Genomic DNA, 20,373 nt, shown 5'->3' with positions numbered 1-20,373 from the left:
CAAGGGATGGGATCCGGCAGCGGCATCGCAGCATCCCCCAAATCAAACCCTGACCTCGGGGTGCACCCCAGCGAGTCACACCAGCCCCATTTATCACCTGCTGGCACCGGGACACCGGCAGCAGCTTCCCACCGGCACGGTAAGCTCCGTGCCGAGATGCTCCGGCAAGAGCCAGGCTCCACCGGCCAGGAGCCCCTGGCTCCCCACAGCGGGCGAAGCCGGGCACCGAGCCGGCCTCCCAGTCCATGCTTGTGTTCCAAGCCCCCCCAAAATGTTGGGGAGCACCAGGCGGAGAGCAGCGAGGAGGCTGGGGCCGGTGCCACCTGCCAGCTGCAGGATGGGGACCTGGAGGAGCCCCCTGCCCCGCGCTGAGAACGGCCAACGCTCATCACTGCAGTGTGCGGAGAGGGGTCAGGACCACAGCGGGTCCCCCCCATGCTCCAGGCCAGCACGGGTCCTGGGGACGAGAAGTGTCCCCAGACACCCTGAGGGCACCCAGCCTGTGCACCCAGTCCCAGGGGAGGAAGCAAGAAGCCAGGTCTTCCTCCTTCGAGCCACTCTGACCCCACACCACCGAGGTGGCTGCCCATCCCGGCACCAGGTGGGACACAGGGTGCCAGCACCTCGCCCCCCATTTATCTCCGGGCACAACTGGGATCCCCAGCACCGGCAAGGATGAACCCTCGGCCACCGGCTTTCCAGGTGGGTGGAGGATGCTCGTGCTGGCCACCACCCTGGGAAACCGAGGTCCGGAGGGATGGGTGACCGGCTGGAAGGTCACGACAGTGACCTTTGGGTCACACCCCACCAGCGCCAGGCGCAGGCGCCCTGTCCCCACGGTCCCGGGCAAAGGGCAGGGAAGGTGCCGGCGAGCGGCTGGTGGGGGGACGCGGCGGTGGCAGTGGGCGAGGGGGGTGCTGCAGCACCCAGGAGTGGGGACGGTGGCTCCTGGGTGGCTCAGGTCACCCCCCGGGCTGCCAGGGACCCACCTGTGGGTGATGCGGCCGGTGGGCCCCACGGGGCCAGCCCTGCTGGGTGCTCTCCTCCTCTTCCTCCCTGCTCAGTCCCTGCCTCTTTCACACACAAAATAAACCAGGAACCACTTGGCAAATCGGATCCTTTTCCCCGTTAACCCTTTGCCCTGCACCACACAGATCCTCTGCACCGTCCCCACCAAGGGACACACGCTCCCCTCCTCGTGGGGCACCCCAAATCCAGCCTTGCTCCCCCTTTCCCTCCTCCCTGACCCATCAGCCGCAGCTCTGCGCCGGGCTGTGGGTGCCCTCGGCACTGAGCAACCCTCCCATTTCCTTCTCCACCGATTTCGGGGTCCGAGAACAGCCTTAGGGTGCCCCTCGTGCCCCTTCCCAACTCCCAGTCATCCTTCCCGTGCCAGCCGGTGGGACTTACGGATAATCCACTGCCCGCTGTAGTGACAAGCAGGAGCTGGGCAACCCCAAAGCACCATAAGGCCAGGCGCATTACTCCGTGCCTCAGTTTCCCTGTCTCCCCAAAGTGGTGGTTTCCTCCATCCCAGTTAGCTTTGGCACTGGCACAGCTGCACTTTTCCAAGCCTGCACAAGCCGCTGCCAGCTCGGGGAGCAGCGTGCCGTGCTGAGGAGGGCACCCAAGAGGAGGGCACCCAAGAGGAGGGCACCCAAGGCTGCGACGAGGGCGACAAGGGCAGGGCGAGCAGTGACTCAGGCTGCCCACACAGCACAGGCTGCTCGCACCAGCTCTGCGTTAACCCTTCGCACCGGACCTTGGCGACAACAAACTGCCGGGATCGGGCGATGCCGGAAGGATTACGCACCTTGGACAAACCCAGCAGGGCTGGATCCAGGAGGGATTTCATTTCCTGGGAAAAGCCACCACCAAACGCGGGTGGAGCAAACCATCCCCGTGCCAGAGGCACCCGCGAGCCATAAACACCCCGGTGCATTTAATCCCCATCTGCCAGAAGCGGCTCGGAAGCTTTGGAAAGCTCCGGCAACCTTTGTTCCGGGTGTCCCAGCGCCACTGGCACACGAAGCGCCCGATCAGCAGAAGGAAAATAAATAAACGGCCTCTCGCCACGCATGGGCACAGACCTGGTCCCCCACCCCGGAGCCAGCCTGTCCCTTGGCCCCGTCTCTCCGCTCGATATTCCTCAGGCTAAGGCTTCAGCCCGCCAGGACCGTGTTTGTTTTACACAGGTGGCACCAAGGACCTTTGCGCGACTTTCCGGAGCGGTGCCAGGAAGTGACACCTGCCTGGGGCGGCCGGGAGCGGAGCTGGCACGGCTGGTGCCCTGCCCTGCCTTGTGGGGAGGGAAACCGCAGCGGCCGGGCGGCGGAACAAGCTCCAAAGTTTTTTTCGGAAACCATCAGGAATTTAGTCGGGATTATTATCCCGGGGCTGGGGCTCAGGGAACCAGCCCTTTCCCAGCTCACACGCTGGTTGTGGGGCTGCACGGGAGCTCAGCAGCCCTCCTGGCTCCTGGTTTCCAAGCGCCCGAGGCTAGGACCAAAACACTATCCGTATTTCCAAGGGGTTTCTGGAACTGGCCCCTTCCCCAGGGTGCTGGGGCGCAGGAGGGCCAGGCACGGGCGTCCTCCGGGCTCTCATCCCACTCTGAAGCCCTACCACGGGCACACCAGCATCACGTCGGTCCATGACCGGCATTCCCAGCGCTGGTCCAACTCCAGGCTCAAAGAAGAGCGCTACGATCAGAAATACAACACAGACAGCTCCTCTGCGTCGGCTTCCCCTCAAACCCTCCCAGCCTGCCCTCCAAAACCCGTCCCAGAGCAGGCAGAACAGCCTTACCTCTCAGCCTGGCGAGGAAAATCCGTGGCCGGGCACATCCCGGCGGGCTGCGCCAGCCAGCCCCGCTGGCACAAAGCTCCCGCACCTTCCTGAAAGTTTCTTGAGCATCAAACAGCCACTGTGTCCCTAACCCGGCCGGCTGCGACGCTCGCCAGGCCAAACAAAGGGTGCAACCGGTGGCAGCGAAGGTTGGGGCGAGGGGGTGAGGAATCCCAGCTTGGAAACATTGTTCTGGTAACAAAGGCACAGTGTTCGCTCCGGCATGGCCCCGCGATTTCTATCCACCAACACGAAATTCTCGGCTGCCGCCAGTGCCGGGGAGCGGGCTCCAACGCGTGGCCCAGAGCGGGCTGTGCGGTGCCACCAGCCACCACGGAGCCCCTGCCCAGATCGCAGGGCAAACAAATCACCCCCCTCTCACCACGCGCGGGTCCCCTCGGCCAAGCCATCGCTGTGCTGCTCCCTCCTCCAGAGGAAAAGCACAAATCCACACCCAACGGGCAGCCACGCTACCGTTTATTTACAACGGTGGAAGAAACCCCCTTATAGCGGCGCTGGGGGCCGTCAGGAAAGCTGGCGCGAGGTGCCAGCTCCCCACATTCCCTCTGCTCCCATTTTTCCATTTATTTTCCTGACGGAGTAACGTACTGATTTATTTTCCTGCCTGTACGCCCTTTCAGCCGCTTCTGGAGGCAGCCAGGTGCCTCCAGGCCCTCCCGGTGAAAGCAAAGCAGGTTTCTTCCACGGTGTGTGTTTTACTACAAAGCCATGGGTTCCTCAACAGAGCAACCAGGGGAAAAAAAAAAAAAACAAACCCCAAAGCCACAAACCCCAACCAGCCACACAGCAGCGAACTGCTCAGCGAAACACGGCGGGGCTCCCCGTGCCCCAGCTCGCAAAGAACACGGCTCTCCAACAGCAGTGGGCAGAGCTCCTTCCCGCAGGGGTTTCGGCAAGGTGGACAGCAGCTGGAAGAGGAGCCCCCGCCCCAGGATTTCCAGGGTTTGAGCAGACTGCAGCAGGCAGGGGCTCCCCTGGCTGAGCGGGGCCTGGGAGGCAGCGCAGACGCCAGAAACGCTGCAGAGCTGCACCCCCACAAATGAGCTCCGCCGGGCGTTAACACGCTCGTGTCGCAGCTTCACTGGCACCTCTCGGCCGCAGAGTGAGTGACGCTGCCCTGAACGCGCAGGCAGCAGGTTTGGTCGGGGCTTTTCGGTGTTTTTTCTTCTTTTTTGATGGGAGAAGGCAACGCACCGCTGCCACTGAAGCGACGCGGCCGCAGCGTGGCCCCGGCGGTGCCTCTGCAGACTGTTGCCGGTCCAAGCACACCGGTGGTTCTGGTGGGTTAATGGTAGCTCCCTCCTGAGCTCCGGGGTGCTGGTTTCCTCCCTCTTTTTTCCTCTCGGGGTTGTCTGATTTTCTGTTGCTCAAGTATCACAGCAGCATCCCAATGGAGGGCAGAGCCATCACAACAAAACCCACCCGGTCCAGCTGGAAGGAGAAATTGTTAAGAAAGAATGTGGAACAAATCACACACAGCTGAGTTACAACCATCAGATCCTCCACCCGCAAAGCTCCTGGCCCGAATCCCACAGTGCCAGCTCCTTCACAGAGAGATGGAAACTGCTATTCCTGTGATATTTTCTTCCGGACAATGGACACGGGTTAACTACGATCCACGCTGGAGTTTTTCGGGTGACCGTAGTGCAAACCCAACACGCTGCAAACGGACGCTGCGCCGGGTGGTGTGACTGCTGGGGTGTCATTTCAATTAGTCATTGAAAGGTACTTACAAAGCGAGGCGAGAACCTCCTGACAAACTCGCGCTGAGCCAGGATTCTTCCCTGCCCAGGAGCACTCGTGAGGCCAACCTACAAAACAGGGAGGAGGAGGAGGATGATCGTATTTGTGACTTTTTCTTCGTGCAACAGAGCATGCGCATTGTAAGAGTGCAGGGGCATGCATCACCAGCTCCTAACAAGCTCGAAGAGCACAGTCAGGTGCATCTGTTGTCCAACGTGGGCATAAAAATTGTGTAAAAATTCAAATCAACTCACTCACCATCACCTGCCCACCCTCCTGGGCCTGGCACATGATGGCAGCAGCGGTGAAGTTGAAGTACGCAGCTTCAAGGGGCCGCGGGACACGTTACTCACTCCAAGATCTGAAACTTCAGGAAAATAGTTGCATTTCACCAAAGGGAAGTAAGGAGATGGGCAAAGAGGAGGATGGAACCTGGTGGCAAAGCCAGTCCTGTCAGCAGATCCCAGCCCTCTGCAGTTACAGACACCCAGACCCCCCGACACCCTGCCCAGTGCCCGGCGCGCTGGAATCTTGGCGACAAGGAGCAAGGACAGCAGAGCTACGGGACGCTTACGGGCAAGAACGAGCGTCGGGAGAGAAGACATTTCAAAACACAAGAAGACAGCGAGCGATCTGGAGCCACTGACACTGAACATCGCAGAGCCAAATGCCAAAATCCTCCGGGCGGGAAAGAACCGTCCAAAGCTCCGTGTCGAAGGCAGCACTAAGCACAACGAAGAAAGGGACAGCAGGGAAGTCTCGGATCGGGTATTCTCACCGGCGGACTGTGCCACAGAGGGACACCAGCACCATCCTGACAACTGACAGCAGCAAGAACTGACTTCTGAAACATAAAAAGGGCACCGGGACGGGGAGGAGAGTCACGGAGTCATTTAGGTTGGAAAAGATCCGTAAGATCATCGAGTGCAGGCGTATTACAAGGCAACGGCAGGAAGGGGAAGGCAAAGCTGAGAGAAGCTGCAGAACAACCAGGAAACTGGGTGTCAGAAAAGCTCACAAAGCCAAGAAAGAGCATCTGTGTGCACGGGGAGGGGAGCGTCACAAGATAAAACATGAGGAACTCCTCGAGCTGGGCGGACAGTTAGGGCAGCCACGAGGAGAAGGCAGGAAACGGCAAAAGCAGGGACAATGCAACAGGAAGGAAAAGGCAAATCGGGAGGGAAAAGGCAAATCACAGGGTCAGACCTTCCAGCACCAGCGGTAAGCTCCAGCACAGGCAGAGCAAAGGTAGCAGCATGCCATGGAGCCCAGAAACAGGCTCAAACCCTGCAGACACAGATGCAAAGATTTGCTCCTGGTGAGCGTGGGACACGGCTTACTGGGAGTGCTGCAGTCCGGTCCTCCACAGCATTCCCCTTTATCAGCGCTGGGGGGGCAGGAGCCTGGCCCCCTCCCCACAACCAGCCATGCAGAACTGGGTAAATGCAGCCGGAATTGGGAGCCTCGTCTAAAAGCAAAAAGAAAATGGGAGTATCATCAATGATTTTATGGCAAAGAGAACGCGAATGGGACAACTAAATGAGAGAACCCAGGCCTTTGCGTGCCCCGAGACACGAAGGGCAGCGTAGTGCACAGCAGCAGCGATCAGGGATAGCACAAAGCGGGGAGAAACGGCCCCAGCACCCCGCAGGCGGCAGCTGCCCCCTGATACTGATGCTCTCGCTGGAAAGCGTAGGGGTAACAGCACAGCACGGGCTGAGGCTGGCAGGCACGGCACAACAGGCGGCTGCCCCCCCCAAAGCCCCCAGCCCTCCCGGCACCCAAGCAGCACAGGGAAGGCCAGCAGCTTCCCACCGCTGCCTGTGCTGCCTCCGACAGCACCGAGCCGCTGCTTCTCCCCATCACATTCCCTCCAGCTCTTATTCCCAGCGCCCAGGTACCACCAGCTCCCGCCGGTGGCCCTTCTCGCCCCAGAACTCGCTGCATCAGGCCATGTGTCCCCGGCCCCCCCAGCCCAGCCCCTCCAGAGTTGCCTCGCACAGCACCAGCAGTCCCCGCGCTCACGACACACGCTCCCTACATACACTCAGGTGTCAGAGCCCCCACGCTCGATGCTCGGGACCCCCCCCTTCCCCTCAATACTCCCCTGGCACAGGCTTCACGCCAGCATTTCCCCCCCAGGCTGCTCCTGCGCACCCCGCAGGGCACCCCACAAACCAAAGAACCCCCCCCGGCTTCAGTGACTGCTGCCGGCAGGAGACCCCGGGCCCAGCCACCGGCACTGCCCCAGCCCAATGATACCTCCCGAGCCTCAGCTGCAGACCCTGCCTGTCCCCCCCACCCCACAAAGCCCATTCTTAAGACACCTCCGCCCCCGGCACCGCTCTGACCCACACAGGGCCCTCCCCCTGCCCCCAAAATCCCATCACAGCCCTCCCCTACCCCACAGACACCCCCACCGCCAGCTCTCCCCCTCCACAGGCCCTTCTCTGCCCCACAGACCCCCCAGTTCTCCCCCTCCACGGGCCCTCTCCTGCCCCACAGGCCCCCCAGTTCCCCCGCTCCATGGGCCCTCCCCTGCCCCACAGGCCCCGCAGTTCCCCCTCTCCAGAGATCCTCCACAGCTCCTCCCCTCCACAGGCCCTCCATTGCCCCACAGATGCCCCACAGACGTCCCCCAGCCCCCCCCGCATGGGCCCTTCCCTGTCCCACAGCCCCCCCTCAAGCTCCCCCCCTCCATAAGCCCTACCCCGTCCCACAGGCCCCCCAGCTCCCCCCCTCCACAAGCCCTCCCCTGTCCCACAGACCCCCCCAGTTCCCCCCCCTCCACAAGCCCACCCCCGCCCCACAGACCCCCTCCCTCCCCCAGCCCTCCATGGGCTCTCCCTGCCCCACAGACCCCAGTTCTCCCCCTTCATGGGCCCTCCCCTACCCCACGGGCCCCCCTGCCCCATTGCGACCCCCGGCGGAGCGCGGAGCCACCGGAAGTGCCCCCTGACCGGAAGCGCCCGCTGACCGGAAGCGATGGCGGCGGCGGCCCCGAGGCATGCCGGGAGCTGCAGTTTGGCCCCCCCCCCTTCCGCGCATGCGCAGGGCGGCCCCGCCCGCCGCGGCCTGCAGGGGCGCGCGCAGCCAGCGCCTGGCGTTCAAACAGCGCCCCGCCGTGGCCGGGGGCGTGCGGCCTGTAGGGGGCCCGGGGCCTTCACCCGGCCTCGCTGGAGCCCTGCTGTCCCCAGAGAGCCCTGAGGCCTTCACTTGGCCCTGCCATGGCTGGCAGGGGTCCAGCTGCCCCCAGAGAGCCCCAGGAACTTCGCTGGGCTTTGCCGTTGGGTTTATGTTTGGGATGAGAGTGTGGAGTTTTGGGGAGTGAAAGTGAAGTGCCCCGCTCTTTGGGGGCTGCTGAGGGAAGGGGGCTGCTGCCAGTGCTTTCAGTCCTGGCCACCGCTGGAGCCACAGCTGGGGGATCTGTGTTGGGCCTGGGCTCTGTTTTGTACTTGCGTTAAAAGTTCTAGGGGGGCTGAAAGACCAAAAGAGGGGTCCCAGATGGAGCAAAAGGCATACAGAGTCCTTGGGGGCACAAGAAAAGCCAGCAGATGAGTTGTGGGGGAACCCAAAGGCTCCTAAAGCCGTTCCAGAGACAAAGGAAAGCTTGGCGAGGAAGCCAGGAGCGTGAGACGGGATCTAAGCAGAGAACCTCAGCTCTCATGGGGCAAGGGGCTGAATAGAGGCACCCTAATTAGCAGGGAGGACAAAAAGAGTGCTCTGAGGGAGAAAAACACCTGAGGAGGGACCCACCCAGCACCATCCATGACCCACCCAAACCCCCAGGACCCTTCTAGTAGCCCCAGTTCCTTCCCAGATCCTCACCACCCTCAGAAGTCCCCCTGTACCCACCCAGAGCCCCTCAGTATCCCCCCATTACCCTCCAGAGCCCCTAGTACATCACAGAGCCACCTGGGACCCTCCAACATCCTCCTGGACCCTCCCAGAGCCCCTCAGCATCCCCCCAAGACCCTCCCAGAGCCCCTAGTACATCACAGAGCCACCCGGGACCCTCCAATGTGTGAGCGCTGGAGACTTGTTCGGTTCCCCCACCTCCCCCAAGGTGGCCATGGCATCACAATGCAAGGAAACAGGAAAGTGATTCTCAAGGTGAGTTTCCCCACTGAAACAAACGAGAAGGTGGGGTTTTTTAAAGCCTACGGTCAATACAAACATGTAAAGAAAAAAGTTAGGTGACTTTGCAGCATCAGCCAAAAGGTTTGACACGGAAACCTTTGGGACGGGTTCTGGCATCCCTGTCAGGAAAAAGCGTTGCGTGCGGTGGCGGGTTGTGTTGTACGGGCACGGTGGCAGCATCAGTGTTTCAATATCATCATCACGGGAACCTGCCCCAGCCTGGGGCCGGGTACGGGCGCGGTGATCCGTATCCTCCGTTCCCAACTCCTCAGCACCGCTTGGAGAGACACGGTCATCTGTGGGGAGGTTTTGTGAGACTCCTCACGCATTGGCTGGAATTCCCTCTGCCACCCATTCCTGCCTCCAGAGACCAAAGAGCGGACTTTTGGGCAGTGAAACCGATTTATTTTTCAAAGAAAGTCTGCAACTTCATCAACATGGCACAGAGCTAACGTGAGAGCTGTGTCATTGTGGCAGTACTCGGTGCTCAACTGGAGAGAGGAAAACACTATCCCTGTTGTAACGGTAGGTGATCTCCGTTACAAATGTATGTATCGCAATCTCACTCTTAAAAAAAAAAAAACCAATAAAAACACTTTTTTCCCCCCAAAGAAGTCATGAGGTGCCTGTAAATCACCCTCAGAATTCCTCCTACGCACAGGTCTCCCTCCCAGCCTGATCTAACAGGAGGACGTTGCCCACAGAGCCAAAAAATGATTCTTGAAGTCAGTAGATCTGTGCAAGCGTAGCATCAGTGGTGTAACTGAGGGCTCACCAGTCCTCGCTGCGGCGCGGGCTCCGTCTAGATGAGCGGGTAAGAGGCGTAACTGGCGATACCGCAATGGTTCGCGTGGTTTCTCGACATGCGGATATAGCCCTGGTCACCAAAATGCACACCCCAGCTTTTGGGACAGGAGACAGACAGACAGGAGAAAAATTAAATTCCTTTTTCTGCAAGCGAAGCAGCAGCTTTAGCAACATCACAGCATCGAAGCGTTGGCGTTAAATGCTTCTAATCCCGTCTTAGGTTATGGCAATTGACGTAAGGGGAACTTGAGGGGGGGTGTAAGTGTATTTTAGTTGTGTTTAAAGTTCTGTGGTGCTGCTGGGGTGACGTCAAGGTGCTTTGACACGATGAAGCACGAATCCCTGGGTGGAAGGACTGATACCATCACCCAGCTCTATCAACACCCTTAAGGAACCGTGAGGGTGGGCAGCAGGGGGGGTGCCCTATAGATCCCGAGCCTATAGATCCCGAGGGTTCCGTGATGCACGGTTGTGCCTTTACCTGTTTTTCACCAGCCAGTAATCCTTGTCGTTCAGGGTGCCGTAGCCGATTACCACGACGGCGTGATTCACCTCCTGCGTGCACTGGGGGTCATCGTACACACCTGGAAAAAACCAAGGAGTTGGGAAGCACGGCAGCAGACCTCGCCCGTGAGCCGAAGCCGACCGTCAGCAACGCTGCTGTCTCGGTGTGGTTGGGTCATATCAATGCCTTCACCCAGGGGTTAAGCCCCAACCCGCCACTTGTCACCGGCTTTACGTGCAGAAGGACACGGGGGGCTGTGGAGAGGATCTCTGGGGTACAAGGACGTACCTGACTTGTACAAGAAGAAGGTGGGCTGGGTGGCGTCAATGGCGACGGAGACGGGTCCGATGTTGGCGACAGCATCTTTCAGGGCGGCTTCGTCAGCGTATGGGAGCTCGACGTACTTGGAGCAGGTGGCGGCGCGTGCGGATGCGTTGTACTGACACGTCCCGTTCTGGGGGGAGCGACGGGGAGGGGAGAAGAGGAGCATGAGGGATCCACCAGGAACAGCTCAAGACCTTCGGGTATTGGTTTTCTACAGCTCTCTGTTACTCTGTGCTACCCCGTTCTTCTCCCTGAGCACCGTCTCTTGGAAAAGACACCTGGAAGGACCCGAAGGGACCATCCTACCCATCTCACTTCCCCACGCCAAGAGCAGCCAAACCATCACAATGGAACCCTCAGCCTTTTTTCTAGAAACCTCTGGTGACATCACTTCTACCACTTCCCTAGAGAAACTTCCTCAGCCTTCCCACCTGAAGTCTCAGGTTTAACCTGAATTTATTTCAGCCCAGGGCTTCTCACTCTCCCTGCAGACACAGAGAACAGCATCTCGTGTCCCTGTAGCTGCTTTAGGCAGGTCTGAGGGCTCCTATTCCACCATCCTTCCTTGGGCTGAGCTGCTGGTCCTCTGACCTCTCTCCACAAGCCATCTTTTCAAGACACCAGGTAATTTCAGGGCATCTCTTGACTCTGGCCATCAAGACTTTAGGATCTTTCTTTTCTCATGGCTCTTTCCTTACGACCTCGCAGCTGTCACACAGCATCTGTTACAGGTAATGCTTAAAAACAATGGTTTGCACATCGTTCCCTGGAAACCTCAGCCCACTGACATGGTAGAAATATCGATATCCCGTTTGGAAAGTGTAGGAGATTAAATAATACAGAGAGCTGAGGCGAGGAGCCAGGACTCCTGTCCCATTTTTCCCTTCCGTATAGTACGTTGCCTAATCATTTATGTAGGACTGAAATAACCACGTAGGAATTCTGGCTGCCAGTCCAGTCATTCACCTATGAGTAAAAAACATCTAAAAGTCCCTTCCCTGGGTTTGAAAGAATCAAGGGCAAAGGCTGAGGAGGTGACACGAGCCCTGGTGGAAACCAAGGCAGAGGGAAATCAGTGGGAGAGGAGGAGAACGGTGCCTACGCCGCAGAGCAGAGCGACCGGCCGCGTTGCTTCTATCCCCAAGTGCTTCTCACGTGCTGCCACGGTCTGACGCCTACCTGAGCTGTGTAGGGGTAGGAGTCGTCCGAGTCAATCCCTTGGTTGTCGATGATGTACTGGAAAGCTCTGGTCATGAAACCTCCTCTGCAACCTTTGTTCCCGTACATCATGGAGCAGTCGACGAGGTTCTGGGCGCTCAGGGACACCAGCTTCCCTGTCTTCAGCTTCACCTGGCCTTCGAGGGCTCCCACGGCACTGAACGCCCAGCACGACCCACACGCACCCTGCAAAAGCCCCGGAGACATTCAGAGTGAGCACGGCACCCAGCCACAAAGAGCCACGGGGAGAGAGCTCCGCACCTGGTTCTTCACATCCGTGACGCATCCCTTCTCCCTCCAGTCCACCGTGTCCGGGACTTCGCTGCCAGGACGCGGCCGGTACGTGGAGCTCAGCTTCGGCCGGGAAGCAACGTTCAGCCCGGTTAACAGAGCCGCCACTTCCTTGCTGGTCTGGTGGGAAAAGGAAACACCCGCTCATGATCTCCTGGTCTCTTAAGTCCTGCACGGGGGGTGTCGGAGGTGGATTTCCCTGAGCTACAGGAGTTGGCAGGTTTGCAGCGTCCTGGGCTTTTTATTTTTCACATCTAATTTCCAGCCGTTCGTTGGGAAGGGCAAGATTTCTCGGCAAGGACCAGAAATCCCTGGAAGCTGGTGTTTCATTAACCAACGCTACAACCTTGGGACATTGAAGACGGATGATTTGCAAACATATATAATGACCAGGATCAGGTCTGCGTGCCCCGTATGCTGCGTTAAGGAGATGTTTCCTCACACCAGATTGCCTCACGCTGGCAGGTCGAGCACAGGAACGTCAGAGCAGTTTGTCCACAGCTGCGGGAGTCCACAAGAGGATGGGTCCAGAAGGGTGTCTGGGAGTTTTTTCCACCCCTGACCCACGTCTATTCCTTAAATCAACCTCGTGGGTAATTAGAGACAAAGAGAAGCCCCTTCTCAGCAGCACAACTGGCACCTACCATGTCCCCCAGGTGGTTCATGCCCAGCTCGTAGGAGTGCAGCCCCAGGGAGTGCTCCAGATTATGCAGTGTCACCAGTCGCAAGTTCCTCTCCCATGTCGCCCGTCGCTCCTCTTCCTCTCTCTGCCATGAAAAGCAGCCCCGTGACGTGCACCAACGCCCCCCGCAGCCATTTCATCCCGTTTTATCCCACCAAAAGCTGTCGGGAGCCCCTGCCAAACCACCCCTGGGAGCTGTCAGCTCTTCTCCCCGCTGCGCGATGCTCACGCCAGAGCAGCACCCAGCAGCTCAGCACCCCGAGCTGCCTCCACCCCCCCAGGATGCCCCTACCTTGTGGTGGTACTCCTTGCCGTAGGTTTTCTTCCAGAGCTGCCAGTGCCACTCCAGCGTGGGGTCAGGGAGTCCCAGTGCCACTGCGAGCGTGGCCAGGAAGGCGATGGAAGCCAGGAGCTTCATCCTGCTTAGCTGGGACTGGGGAGCCGAAGGCTCAGCGCTGGAGCCGTGCTTGACCCCTTAGTGACAAAGCCGGTTTGGTCAGGGAGGCAGGACGGTGATGACATCCTTGACCTGGCCTGCCTGGCATGCCCTTGGTGGGGTTTCTACACTGGTGCTGCCACCAGCTCCTGTCCTGCCTGCCCAGACCAGCACCAGCGCCGCCCGCCCCACACTCTGGCCTCGTACCCCCAGCCCCTGCGAGACGGGGAGAGAAATAAATCCCAGCCAGGACTGGGGAACTTCCCCGGGAGGGAGAAGCCTGCAGGACCCAACTCCTGCCCTCGCGGACACGGACACGCAGGGACGCATCCGGACACACGCCTCGTCTGACGGTGCCACCCTGCCCGAGAAACTCTCCCTGAAGGAGGTTTACACATCACCTGGTCAAGCGGCTGTTTGGAGAAATCTGTGTTTTCCAGCACCCTAAAAATAATAATAATAAAAAAAAAAAATTAAAAAATTCCTATTTTGATCTAAGCAGCTCCCAGCAGCTCCTGAGGACGGGCTACTACACATGGTGCAACTACCCAGAGAGGACTTGGAGGAGATTAAAGGTAAGATGGAGTCAGAGTCAACAAGAAATATTGCTCCTTCAGTTTTACTTCCTCAAAGCTCAGCCCTCCCAGAGGGCTGTCAAAATCCCAAAGCACCCAACGTACCTGAGAAGACGTCTTCTGACCTCCAGCTCCACGGCAGCCTGCCTGGATGGGGTAGGGGGGATGCTGGGGACAAACCCAGCACCCCCTCAGCACCAGGACCCCCAGGACCTCCTGCACACGGCAACTGAACTCGTCGCACAAATCACGAGTCAGGAAATGAGGAAATGCTCTGATTTCATTTTCACTTAGCCGGGAACTGGGCTTACTGGGCTGGTCGTGGGGTTATTTGAAGCAGAAGCATCGATGCCAACAGAAAATAATTGCAGATGAGAGTTTCTTATTTCCAGCACCCCACAAATGAGTGGTGAGGCTCTTGTGGTGGTTTATGGGGCTGGGGGGCAGGAGCAGGGGTAACGCTCCTCCGATAACGATTTTTGCATTTTTTTCGCTTGGTGCTGAGCTGAGAGACAGGATGAGGTCAAGCACGGAGCCTTGCTGCTGGTTTCACCTGAGCTCCCGTCTCACCGCAGCACCCACCAAACCAAAGCCAACGGTTAGCATAAGAAAAAAAATAAATATCACATTTATTTACTTTTTGGTGAGGCAGCGTGGGCAGGGAGGCATGGTTTAAATATAGTCGGGGCTGGAGCCGAGCTGGCTGGCCTCGGCGTTGCATGGGCAGCAGGAGACTCGTTTCATGCATCCGTGACGCATCCCTTCTCCCTCCAGTCCACCGTTACGTTGCGGTCAGGCTGAAAACAGGGTCGGCGATGTCTTCAGCTGCCTGGAAATCGGGCTCCAGCCTCAGGTCAGGGCATCCCCTGGGATCCCACGAAGGACAGGCAGGCGGGAGGGTGCGTTTGGTACCACCACGGAACACCGCGGGATATAAAAAGGCTGCAAGAAACCATCTTCGAAGAGAAGAGGAGGAAGCAAAACAGCATCTCAAGGGCTTTGAAGATGCAGTTGAGTCAATTTCTAAATAGCTGCCAGAGATTGCAGAAGTTCTGAATATTTCTGAAATAATTCCCAACAGATTATTCCTTATTAGTGGGTAAGTTCCTGGAGAGGGTGAAGGAGACGGTCATCCTTGACGAGATGCTTGAACAAGCCAACTGCGGTCGCTCCGTCATTTCTGCTGCAGACCTGCAGAAAGGGGACGGCGTTCCCGAGGGAGGGAAGGCTGGCACTGAGCCAGCACACTCCAGCCCAACGGGGGGACTGGTGGCATCTCAAGAGCTTGTCCTAAAAGCATGGAACCCCTCTGGATCGGGGGCGGGGGGGAAGCACCATAGTTCCCACGGTTCCTGGCCATCCTGGTACAGCCCCGGTCACCATAACACCCACCCCCACTTCTGGAAGAAGAAAGCAGCAATAATTAGACAACAGGAGGTGATAGTCTCCTTCCATACCACCCCTCTCCCTTAATTTTTTCTTTCCCCAGCAGCCACGGGAATAACCAAATTTGCATCTTTTGGCCAAAAAGACTGACCCTCCTGACCGCTTCCCTGCCGGATTCCGTGCTGCTAACACTCCGAAGGCGGGGGCAGAGGAAAAAAGCTGGTTTTTTATGTGCTGGAGCGAGTAAAAGCCACCAGGAAAATACCAGATAAAGGTGAATGAATTAGTTTTATCTATTAAAAATACATTTATTGTTTGTTCAGTCCTACCAAGGCCAGAGATGAGAGACAGACAAGGAAACCAGGGGGGTTTAGCCCAGCTCCGATGTGAGGATAAAGCAGCTTCGTTGACAGAACTGCCCACAGTTGGGTTTTGTTGTTGTTGGTTTTAAAAAAGATAAAGTTTGCCGTTGCTGAACGTAGCTTTGCTGACGTGGCAGGGGTTTTTATTTTCCAAAGACGTCTCTGACCGAGCAGGACTTATTTCAACACTTTGTTACTTCTTGTTCTGCATTTTCAATGGTGAAAAACATGTTCACAAATAAATTTTAACGCTGGGGCAGCCGGGTTGCAACGAGCCTTGAGGGATGGGACACGGGAGGGGGTTCGCCACCGCTGCGCCCCACCAAACCCACTCGGTTTCTGCCTCCGAGAAGCACCAGCCCTTTGTGCTGACTCAGCACCCAGGACCGCTGGGAACCCTGGAGTCCCCCCCAGCAGAAATCCTGTGTAACGAGTCAGGCGGGAGCAGTTTGGGTGACCGATGCCCAGTGGGGTTTGCAGGGCTCCATGGAGCAGCTTCGTCCCGCTCAGCCGGGACTGGGGAGGCAGCGCCAGGTCCCGGCTGGGGGGTCTTACACCCCCACCGACTCTCCAAGCCACCGCCAGCCCCTTGGTGCCTTTTTCCCAGACGGGGGGCTCGCTCCGGTCGCACCAGGGTAACCCTGACACCGGGTCAGACCCTTCCAACACTCACATCCACACCCCCAAAGAAAGTCTTTTCTAAGAAAACTTTACGCATCCCCAAATATTCCCTCTGGAGCTTTCCGTTTCCATCGCTGTGGCAGCTCTTGAGGAAAAGGAGCAGCGAGGGGGATGCACCAAGGAGGTGGAGATGCGCTCTGTCCCCCAGGTGAGTGCGAAAAGGACCGGTTTTCCATGTTCTCCAGCCAAAAACGACGCCAGGGAGATGGCACCTGCCTGCCGGCTGCGGGGCAGCGCCCAGGGAGCCCAGCTCTGGCGCCAGGGGGTCCCTCCGCTCGTGGAAATGCTCCCGCCGCTCTTCCTTTTGGCAGCGTTCTGGTCCTGAACCACCCTGAGGGCTCATCCTGGCAGCCCGGGGAGTCAACCAGCATCCCGGCCCCTCTCCATCACCCCCCAGGCCCTTCGCCACCCACTGTGCGGGGGTGTCAGTGGGAAAAATAAGCTTAAAGTATCTAAACTGGGGGGGGGGTGGTTGCCTGATTTTTTAAAGCAAATATCACCTTCCCTTTCTCTTTGGGTTTTGACTGTTTGGGTTCTGCCTTGCTGCATCACTGCGGTCGTTTCTCAATGCGCCGCGTTAACAGAAGGGCTTGGATCTGGGGTTTTGGGGTGCAAAATGCCACTCAGCCCTGACACAAATGTTTGCCCTGAAGCCACAGCGCCAGTGCCTGCACCAGCTGTTCGGTTCTTGCCCTGCTTTCTTCCTCCTTAATTCCACCACCTACGTCTCCAACCTGTTCCAGGCGTCCTGCAAAACCAGCTGGGATTTTGCAAAAAGCCCCCGGCGCAGCCGCATCTCCCCCCGCTCTACCCCAGAGCCAGCCCCTCTCCAAAGGGGAAGGCTTTTCCTCAGCCCCTTCCCACCACAGGCCAGCAAACCAGCCCCAGCCTTTATTCCCAACAGTGTTTATTTTAAAAATAAAGTCGTATCGTTCTCCGCAGCCCCCACTGGGATGCAGAGCCAGGGGACACAGATCCGTGCTCACCGTAGGGGATGTTCCACCCGTGGTGCTCCCCGCACGTTCTCGGAGGCAGAGGCCAGCGCGGGATCTATTTGCACAAGCGTCTCCACATGGATCAGACTCCGGATCGTCTGCGGCCGTGGGAAGGCGAAAGCCGGCACGCACAGCACCAGAGTCCCGGGAAAACGGAGTTGGGGGCAACTTATGGCACCGTTCATCTGCAGCTGGGGGGCCTGTCCCCTTCCCCAGGGGCATTTCTCATGGAGAGGCAGAGATCCCCCCCCGGAGCAACGTCAGCTTTGGATATTGGGAGCGAAAAGGCAGAGTCTGAAGGCAGGGAAGCGGGGGCGGCCGGGCACAGCGCGGGAAGGGAGTGCGCCGGGAGCGCTCACATCTTGGGGAAGCTGGCGAGGTTGGCGATGCCGCAGGCGTTGTTCATGTTGCGCGCCAGGAGGACGTAGCCCTTGTTGCCCCACTCCTCGCCCCAGCTGTGGGGGGAAAAGGCAGAGCCTGAGCCGCCGCGCCAGAGCCGCCGACAACCCCCCCCTTCCTGGGGAAAAGGCCCTGCTGTACCTGTTCTTGATGATCCAGTGCTTGGTGCCCTTCTGCGTGCCGTAGCCCACCGCCAGCACCGCATGGTTGATGTTTTCGGCGTTGCAGCTCTCGTCATAGTACACACCTGGGGAGCGGAACGGAGGGTTACGCTCTGGATAAACCACGTGGCCGTGTCTCAGTTTCCCTGAGCTGCCCCGTGGGCACCGAACGGGGCTCCCCCCAGCCCCTCACCCCGGCTGTAGAACTGGAAGGAGGGCAGGCTGGCATCAATGCCTACGGAGACGGGTCCGATCCTGGCCACGGCCCTTTTCAAAGCTTTCTCGTTCCCTTCGGGGATTTCCCGGTAGCCGCGGCACTTGGCTGCCTTCCCGGTGGGGCTGTACATGCAGCTTTCGTCCTGCGTGGGACCAGCAAGGTCAAGGTGAGATGGGGATGGGGGGGCAGCCGGGGAGGAGCAGATAGCCACTGTCCCCCCCTCCAGCCCCAGACCTGGCCGATGTAAGGGTAGGCGTCCTCCGAGTCGATGCCGCGGTTCTGCCGGACGTAGTCGAAGGCGTTGGTCATGTAGCCGCCGCCGCAGCCGTCGTTGTTGGCCACACAATCCACCAGGTTTTGGGGGCTGAGGGAGAGCAGCTTCCCCGTCTTCCGCTTCAGCTGCCCCTCCAGCGCGCCCACCGAGCTGAACGCCCAGCACGAGCCGCACTGGCCCTGTGGGGACACGATGGGTGACACCGAGGTGGTCACCCCACTCCGGGCACCCCTGGGAGCACCCTGCTCACCTGGTTCTTGACGGGTGTCACGTAGCCTTTCCTCCTCCAGTCCACGGTAGCCGGGGCTCTCTCGGTCCAATCGGGGACGTAGAGCGTCTCGTTGCGACGTGGGCGGTCGTGGGGCACCTTCAAGCCCGTCATTGTCCTCACCACCTCCTCGCTGGTCTGGGGAAGGAGCCCAGGATGGATGAGCGCAGCTCCGGGCAGAGCAGCACCTGTGGGTGCTCAGCCCCCTCTCTCCCACCCTGTTACTGTCGCCCCCCCACCACGGTGATGCTCACCATGTCACCCAGGTGGTTCATGGCCAGCTCGAAGGTGTGGACGCCCAGCGCGTGCTCCAGGTTGTGGGTGTTGATGTACTTGAGGTTCTTCTCCCAGATCAGCCTCCGCGTCACCTCATCTGCCTGCACCGCAGGGTGAGACGGCGCTGGGGTCCTGCCCATGTCCCCCAGCACCACCATGGGGACACCAGTGCCAAGGGACATCACAGCGTGGCCCTCGGCTCCCCCCGGGGCCGGGACCCCCCGCGGGGCTCTGTCCTACCTCGCCGTTGTACTGCTTGCGGTGGGTTTTCTTCCACAGGTCCCACTGGGCGTCCAGTTCCTGCTGGGGGTGCAGCTGGGCCACCGCCGCGGGGACCAGCAGGGCCACCAGCGTGGGCCACCACATCCCAGGGAGGAGCTGAACACTGGGGACAGAGACAGGGACAGGGACTGAGCTGGGGGCGTGTGTGTGTGGATGGGGAACTGTGCCCATGGCCACATCAAGCTACAGGGGACTGGGACCCCACGCCCACCCACGTGTTGGGTACTGGGGCTGGGACCCCATGTCCACCCCACTTCCAGGCCACGGGGGACCCCATGCACCCCGCTACCGAGCCATGAGGGTCTGCCCGCCCCCCCCCCCCCCCATTAATGGGGCTGGGGGAGATCAGAACCCCGTAACCCCTCTGTTTTCAGGTCAGGAGCACCAGCACCCCCTGCCCACCCTACCTTGGGCCTTGGACCCCCTGCCCCCCCGTGGGGCTGGGACCCTGCTGCGGCAGCGCTGGCCAGGCGCAGGCATCACATGAGCTGGGACAGCTGGTTCCCATTACCGCGCCCTGGCGCCTCTCCGGCAGCCCCCGGCCACCGGGAAAACAAATTTTGGGGGCGCATGGAGTAGGGGGTGTGGGCGGGGGGGCACCCAGGCATCCCCCCCCACCTGGCTTTACCCACTCGCCCCCAGCACCCACTTTCTCACCAGCTCCCCGAGGCAGAGCAGGGATGGGGACACCAGCCTCAGCCTGCAGCCCACGGCCCCGCTCGACGCTCCGTGCCTCAGTTTCCCCTTTTGCACCTCTAAGGGTCCCGCCACTGCCACACGGGACCCTCTTCCAGCCCCCCCTCCCACTGGGGTCCATTTCCCTGGGGAAAAGCCACGCGACCACCCCAGCAACACCCCGCTGGGTCCACGGGACCCCTCCCCACGCCACTTACCCCAGCATCGTGCCGCTGGTGGGAGAACGCGCAGCGCGGGACCGGGGGATGCGGGTGCCGCGGCCCCGGCTCTTTTATGCCGCTGGATTGAGGAAGTTCAGAGGCAGCTGGAAAATTTTGGCCCTCGCCCGGATTTGCAGAGGGTTGGAGAGGGGGAGGAGACGGGGTGGGGGGATGCAGCAGTGGCTCCCTCCCGGCTTCACGTGATGCTGCGGGGCAGAGCTGAGTCAGCCCCGGCTCAGGGGCTGGTGGCTCTGGATCCTGCCCCGGGGATGTCCTCCTGCCCCGGCATCCCACCCTGGGGACACCCTCCTGCCCCGGCATCCCGCCCCGGGGACACCCTCCTGCCCCGGCATCCCACCCCGGGGACACCCTCCTGCCCCGGCATCCCACCCCTGGGACACCCTCCTGCCCCGGGGACACCCTCCTGCCCCGGCATCCCACCCTGAGGACACCCTCCTGCCCCGGCATCCCGCCCCGGGGACACCCTCCTGCCCCGGCATCCCACCCCTGGGACACCCTCCTGCCCCGGGGACACCCTCCTGCCCCGGCATCCCACCCTGAGGACACCCTCCTGCCCCGGCATCCCG

At 59.9% G+C, this 20,373-nt stretch overlaps 2 protein-coding genes and 1 long non-coding RNA gene across 7 annotated transcripts; 1 reads left to right on the top strand and 2 right to left on the bottom strand.

The window, feature by feature from the left end:
* Window positions 1-9,134: 9,134 nt before the first annotated feature.
* On the bottom strand, window positions 9,135-13,839 carry CTSS (cathepsin S). 4 transcript variants are annotated; one of them, XM_055696801.1, is made up of 9 exons: window positions 13,696-13,825; window positions 13,416-13,458; window positions 12,871-13,011; window positions 12,541-12,663; window positions 11,867-12,016; window positions 11,567-11,791; window positions 10,352-10,517; window positions 10,040-10,142; window positions 9,135-9,653 (listed from the first exon to the last, which is right to left on the bottom strand). In XM_055696801.1, exons 3-9 carry the CDS (start codon window positions 12,994-12,996, stop codon window positions 9,554-9,556), a joined length of 993 nt encoding a protein of 330 aa, XP_055552776.1. In that variant the 5' UTR covers window positions 12,997-13,011; window positions 13,416-13,458; window positions 13,696-13,825; the 3' UTR covers window positions 9,135-9,553. The 4 variants fall into 4 exon arrangements, with proteins under 4 accessions (XP_055552776.1, XP_055552775.1, XP_014138200.2 ...); XM_055696800.1 differs by having other exon boundaries at window positions 12,871-13,052; window positions 13,696-13,796; XM_014282725.3 differs by lacking the exon at window positions 13,416-13,458 and having other exon boundaries at window positions 12,871-13,052; window positions 13,695-13,839.
* Window positions 13,840-13,899: 60 nt separating this feature from the next.
* Window positions 13,900-15,456, top strand: LOC129734236 (uncharacterized). The gene is made up of 2 exons (XR_008729913.1): window positions 13,900-13,998; window positions 14,095-15,456. It is a non-coding gene; the product is annotated as an uncharacterized LOC129734236 (long non-coding RNA).
* Window positions 15,457-16,907: 1,451 nt separating this feature from the next.
* CTSK (cathepsin K) lies at window positions 16,908-19,931 on the bottom strand. 2 transcript variants are annotated; one of them, XM_027810206.2, is made up of 8 exons: window positions 19,784-19,931; window positions 18,849-18,993; window positions 18,587-18,709; window positions 18,315-18,470; window positions 18,025-18,243; window positions 17,767-17,932; window positions 17,554-17,659; window positions 16,908-17,468 (listed from the first exon to the last, which is right to left on the bottom strand). In XM_027810206.2, the coding sequence occupies exons 1-8, from the start codon at window positions 19,789-19,791 to the stop codon at window positions 17,369-17,371; spliced, it is 1,023 nt and encodes a 340-aa protein (XP_027666007.2). In that variant the 5' UTR covers window positions 19,792-19,931; the 3' UTR covers window positions 16,908-17,368. The 2 variants fall into 2 exon arrangements, with proteins under 2 accessions (XP_027666007.2, XP_055552727.1); XM_055696752.1 differs by lacking the exon at window positions 19,784-19,931 and adding an exon at window positions 19,298-19,484.
* Between the last annotated feature and the right edge of the window lie 442 nt (window positions 19,932-20,373).

This window comes from Falco cherrug, chromosome 19 (genome assembly GCF_023634085.1).
Source record: "Falco cherrug isolate bFalChe1 chromosome 19, bFalChe1.pri, whole genome shotgun sequence".
Taxonomy (NCBI): Eukaryota; Metazoa; Chordata; class Aves; order Falconiformes; family Falconidae; genus Falco; species Falco cherrug.
This window is presented reverse-complemented; position numbering and strand designations above follow the sequence as displayed.

Coding starts and splice junctions, on each gene's coding strand:
- CTSS (XM_014282725.3), bottom strand. CDS start 12,996: ATGAAGCTCCTGGCTTCCATCGCCTTCCTGGCCACGCTCGCAGTGGCA. Junction 10,143..10,351: donor CTTCTTCTTGTACAAGTCAG/GTACGTCCTTGT, acceptor GGTTTTTTCCAG/GTGTGTACGATGACCCCCAG. Junction 9,654..10,039: donor TACTGGCTGGTGAAAAACAG/GTAAAGGCACAA, acceptor CTGTCCCAAAAG/CTGGGGTGTGCATTTTGGTG.
- CTSK (XM_055696752.1), bottom strand. CDS start 19,398: ATGGGAACCAGCTGTCCCAGCTCATGTGATGCCTGCGCCTGGCCAGCG. Junction 17,660..17,766: donor CTTCCAGTTCTACAGCCGGG/GTGAGGGGCTGG, acceptor TCCGCTCCCCAG/GTGTGTACTATGACGAGAGC. Junction 17,469..17,553: donor CACTGGATCATCAAGAACAG/GTACAGCAGGGC, acceptor TTCCCCCCACAG/CTGGGGCGAGGAGTGGGGCA.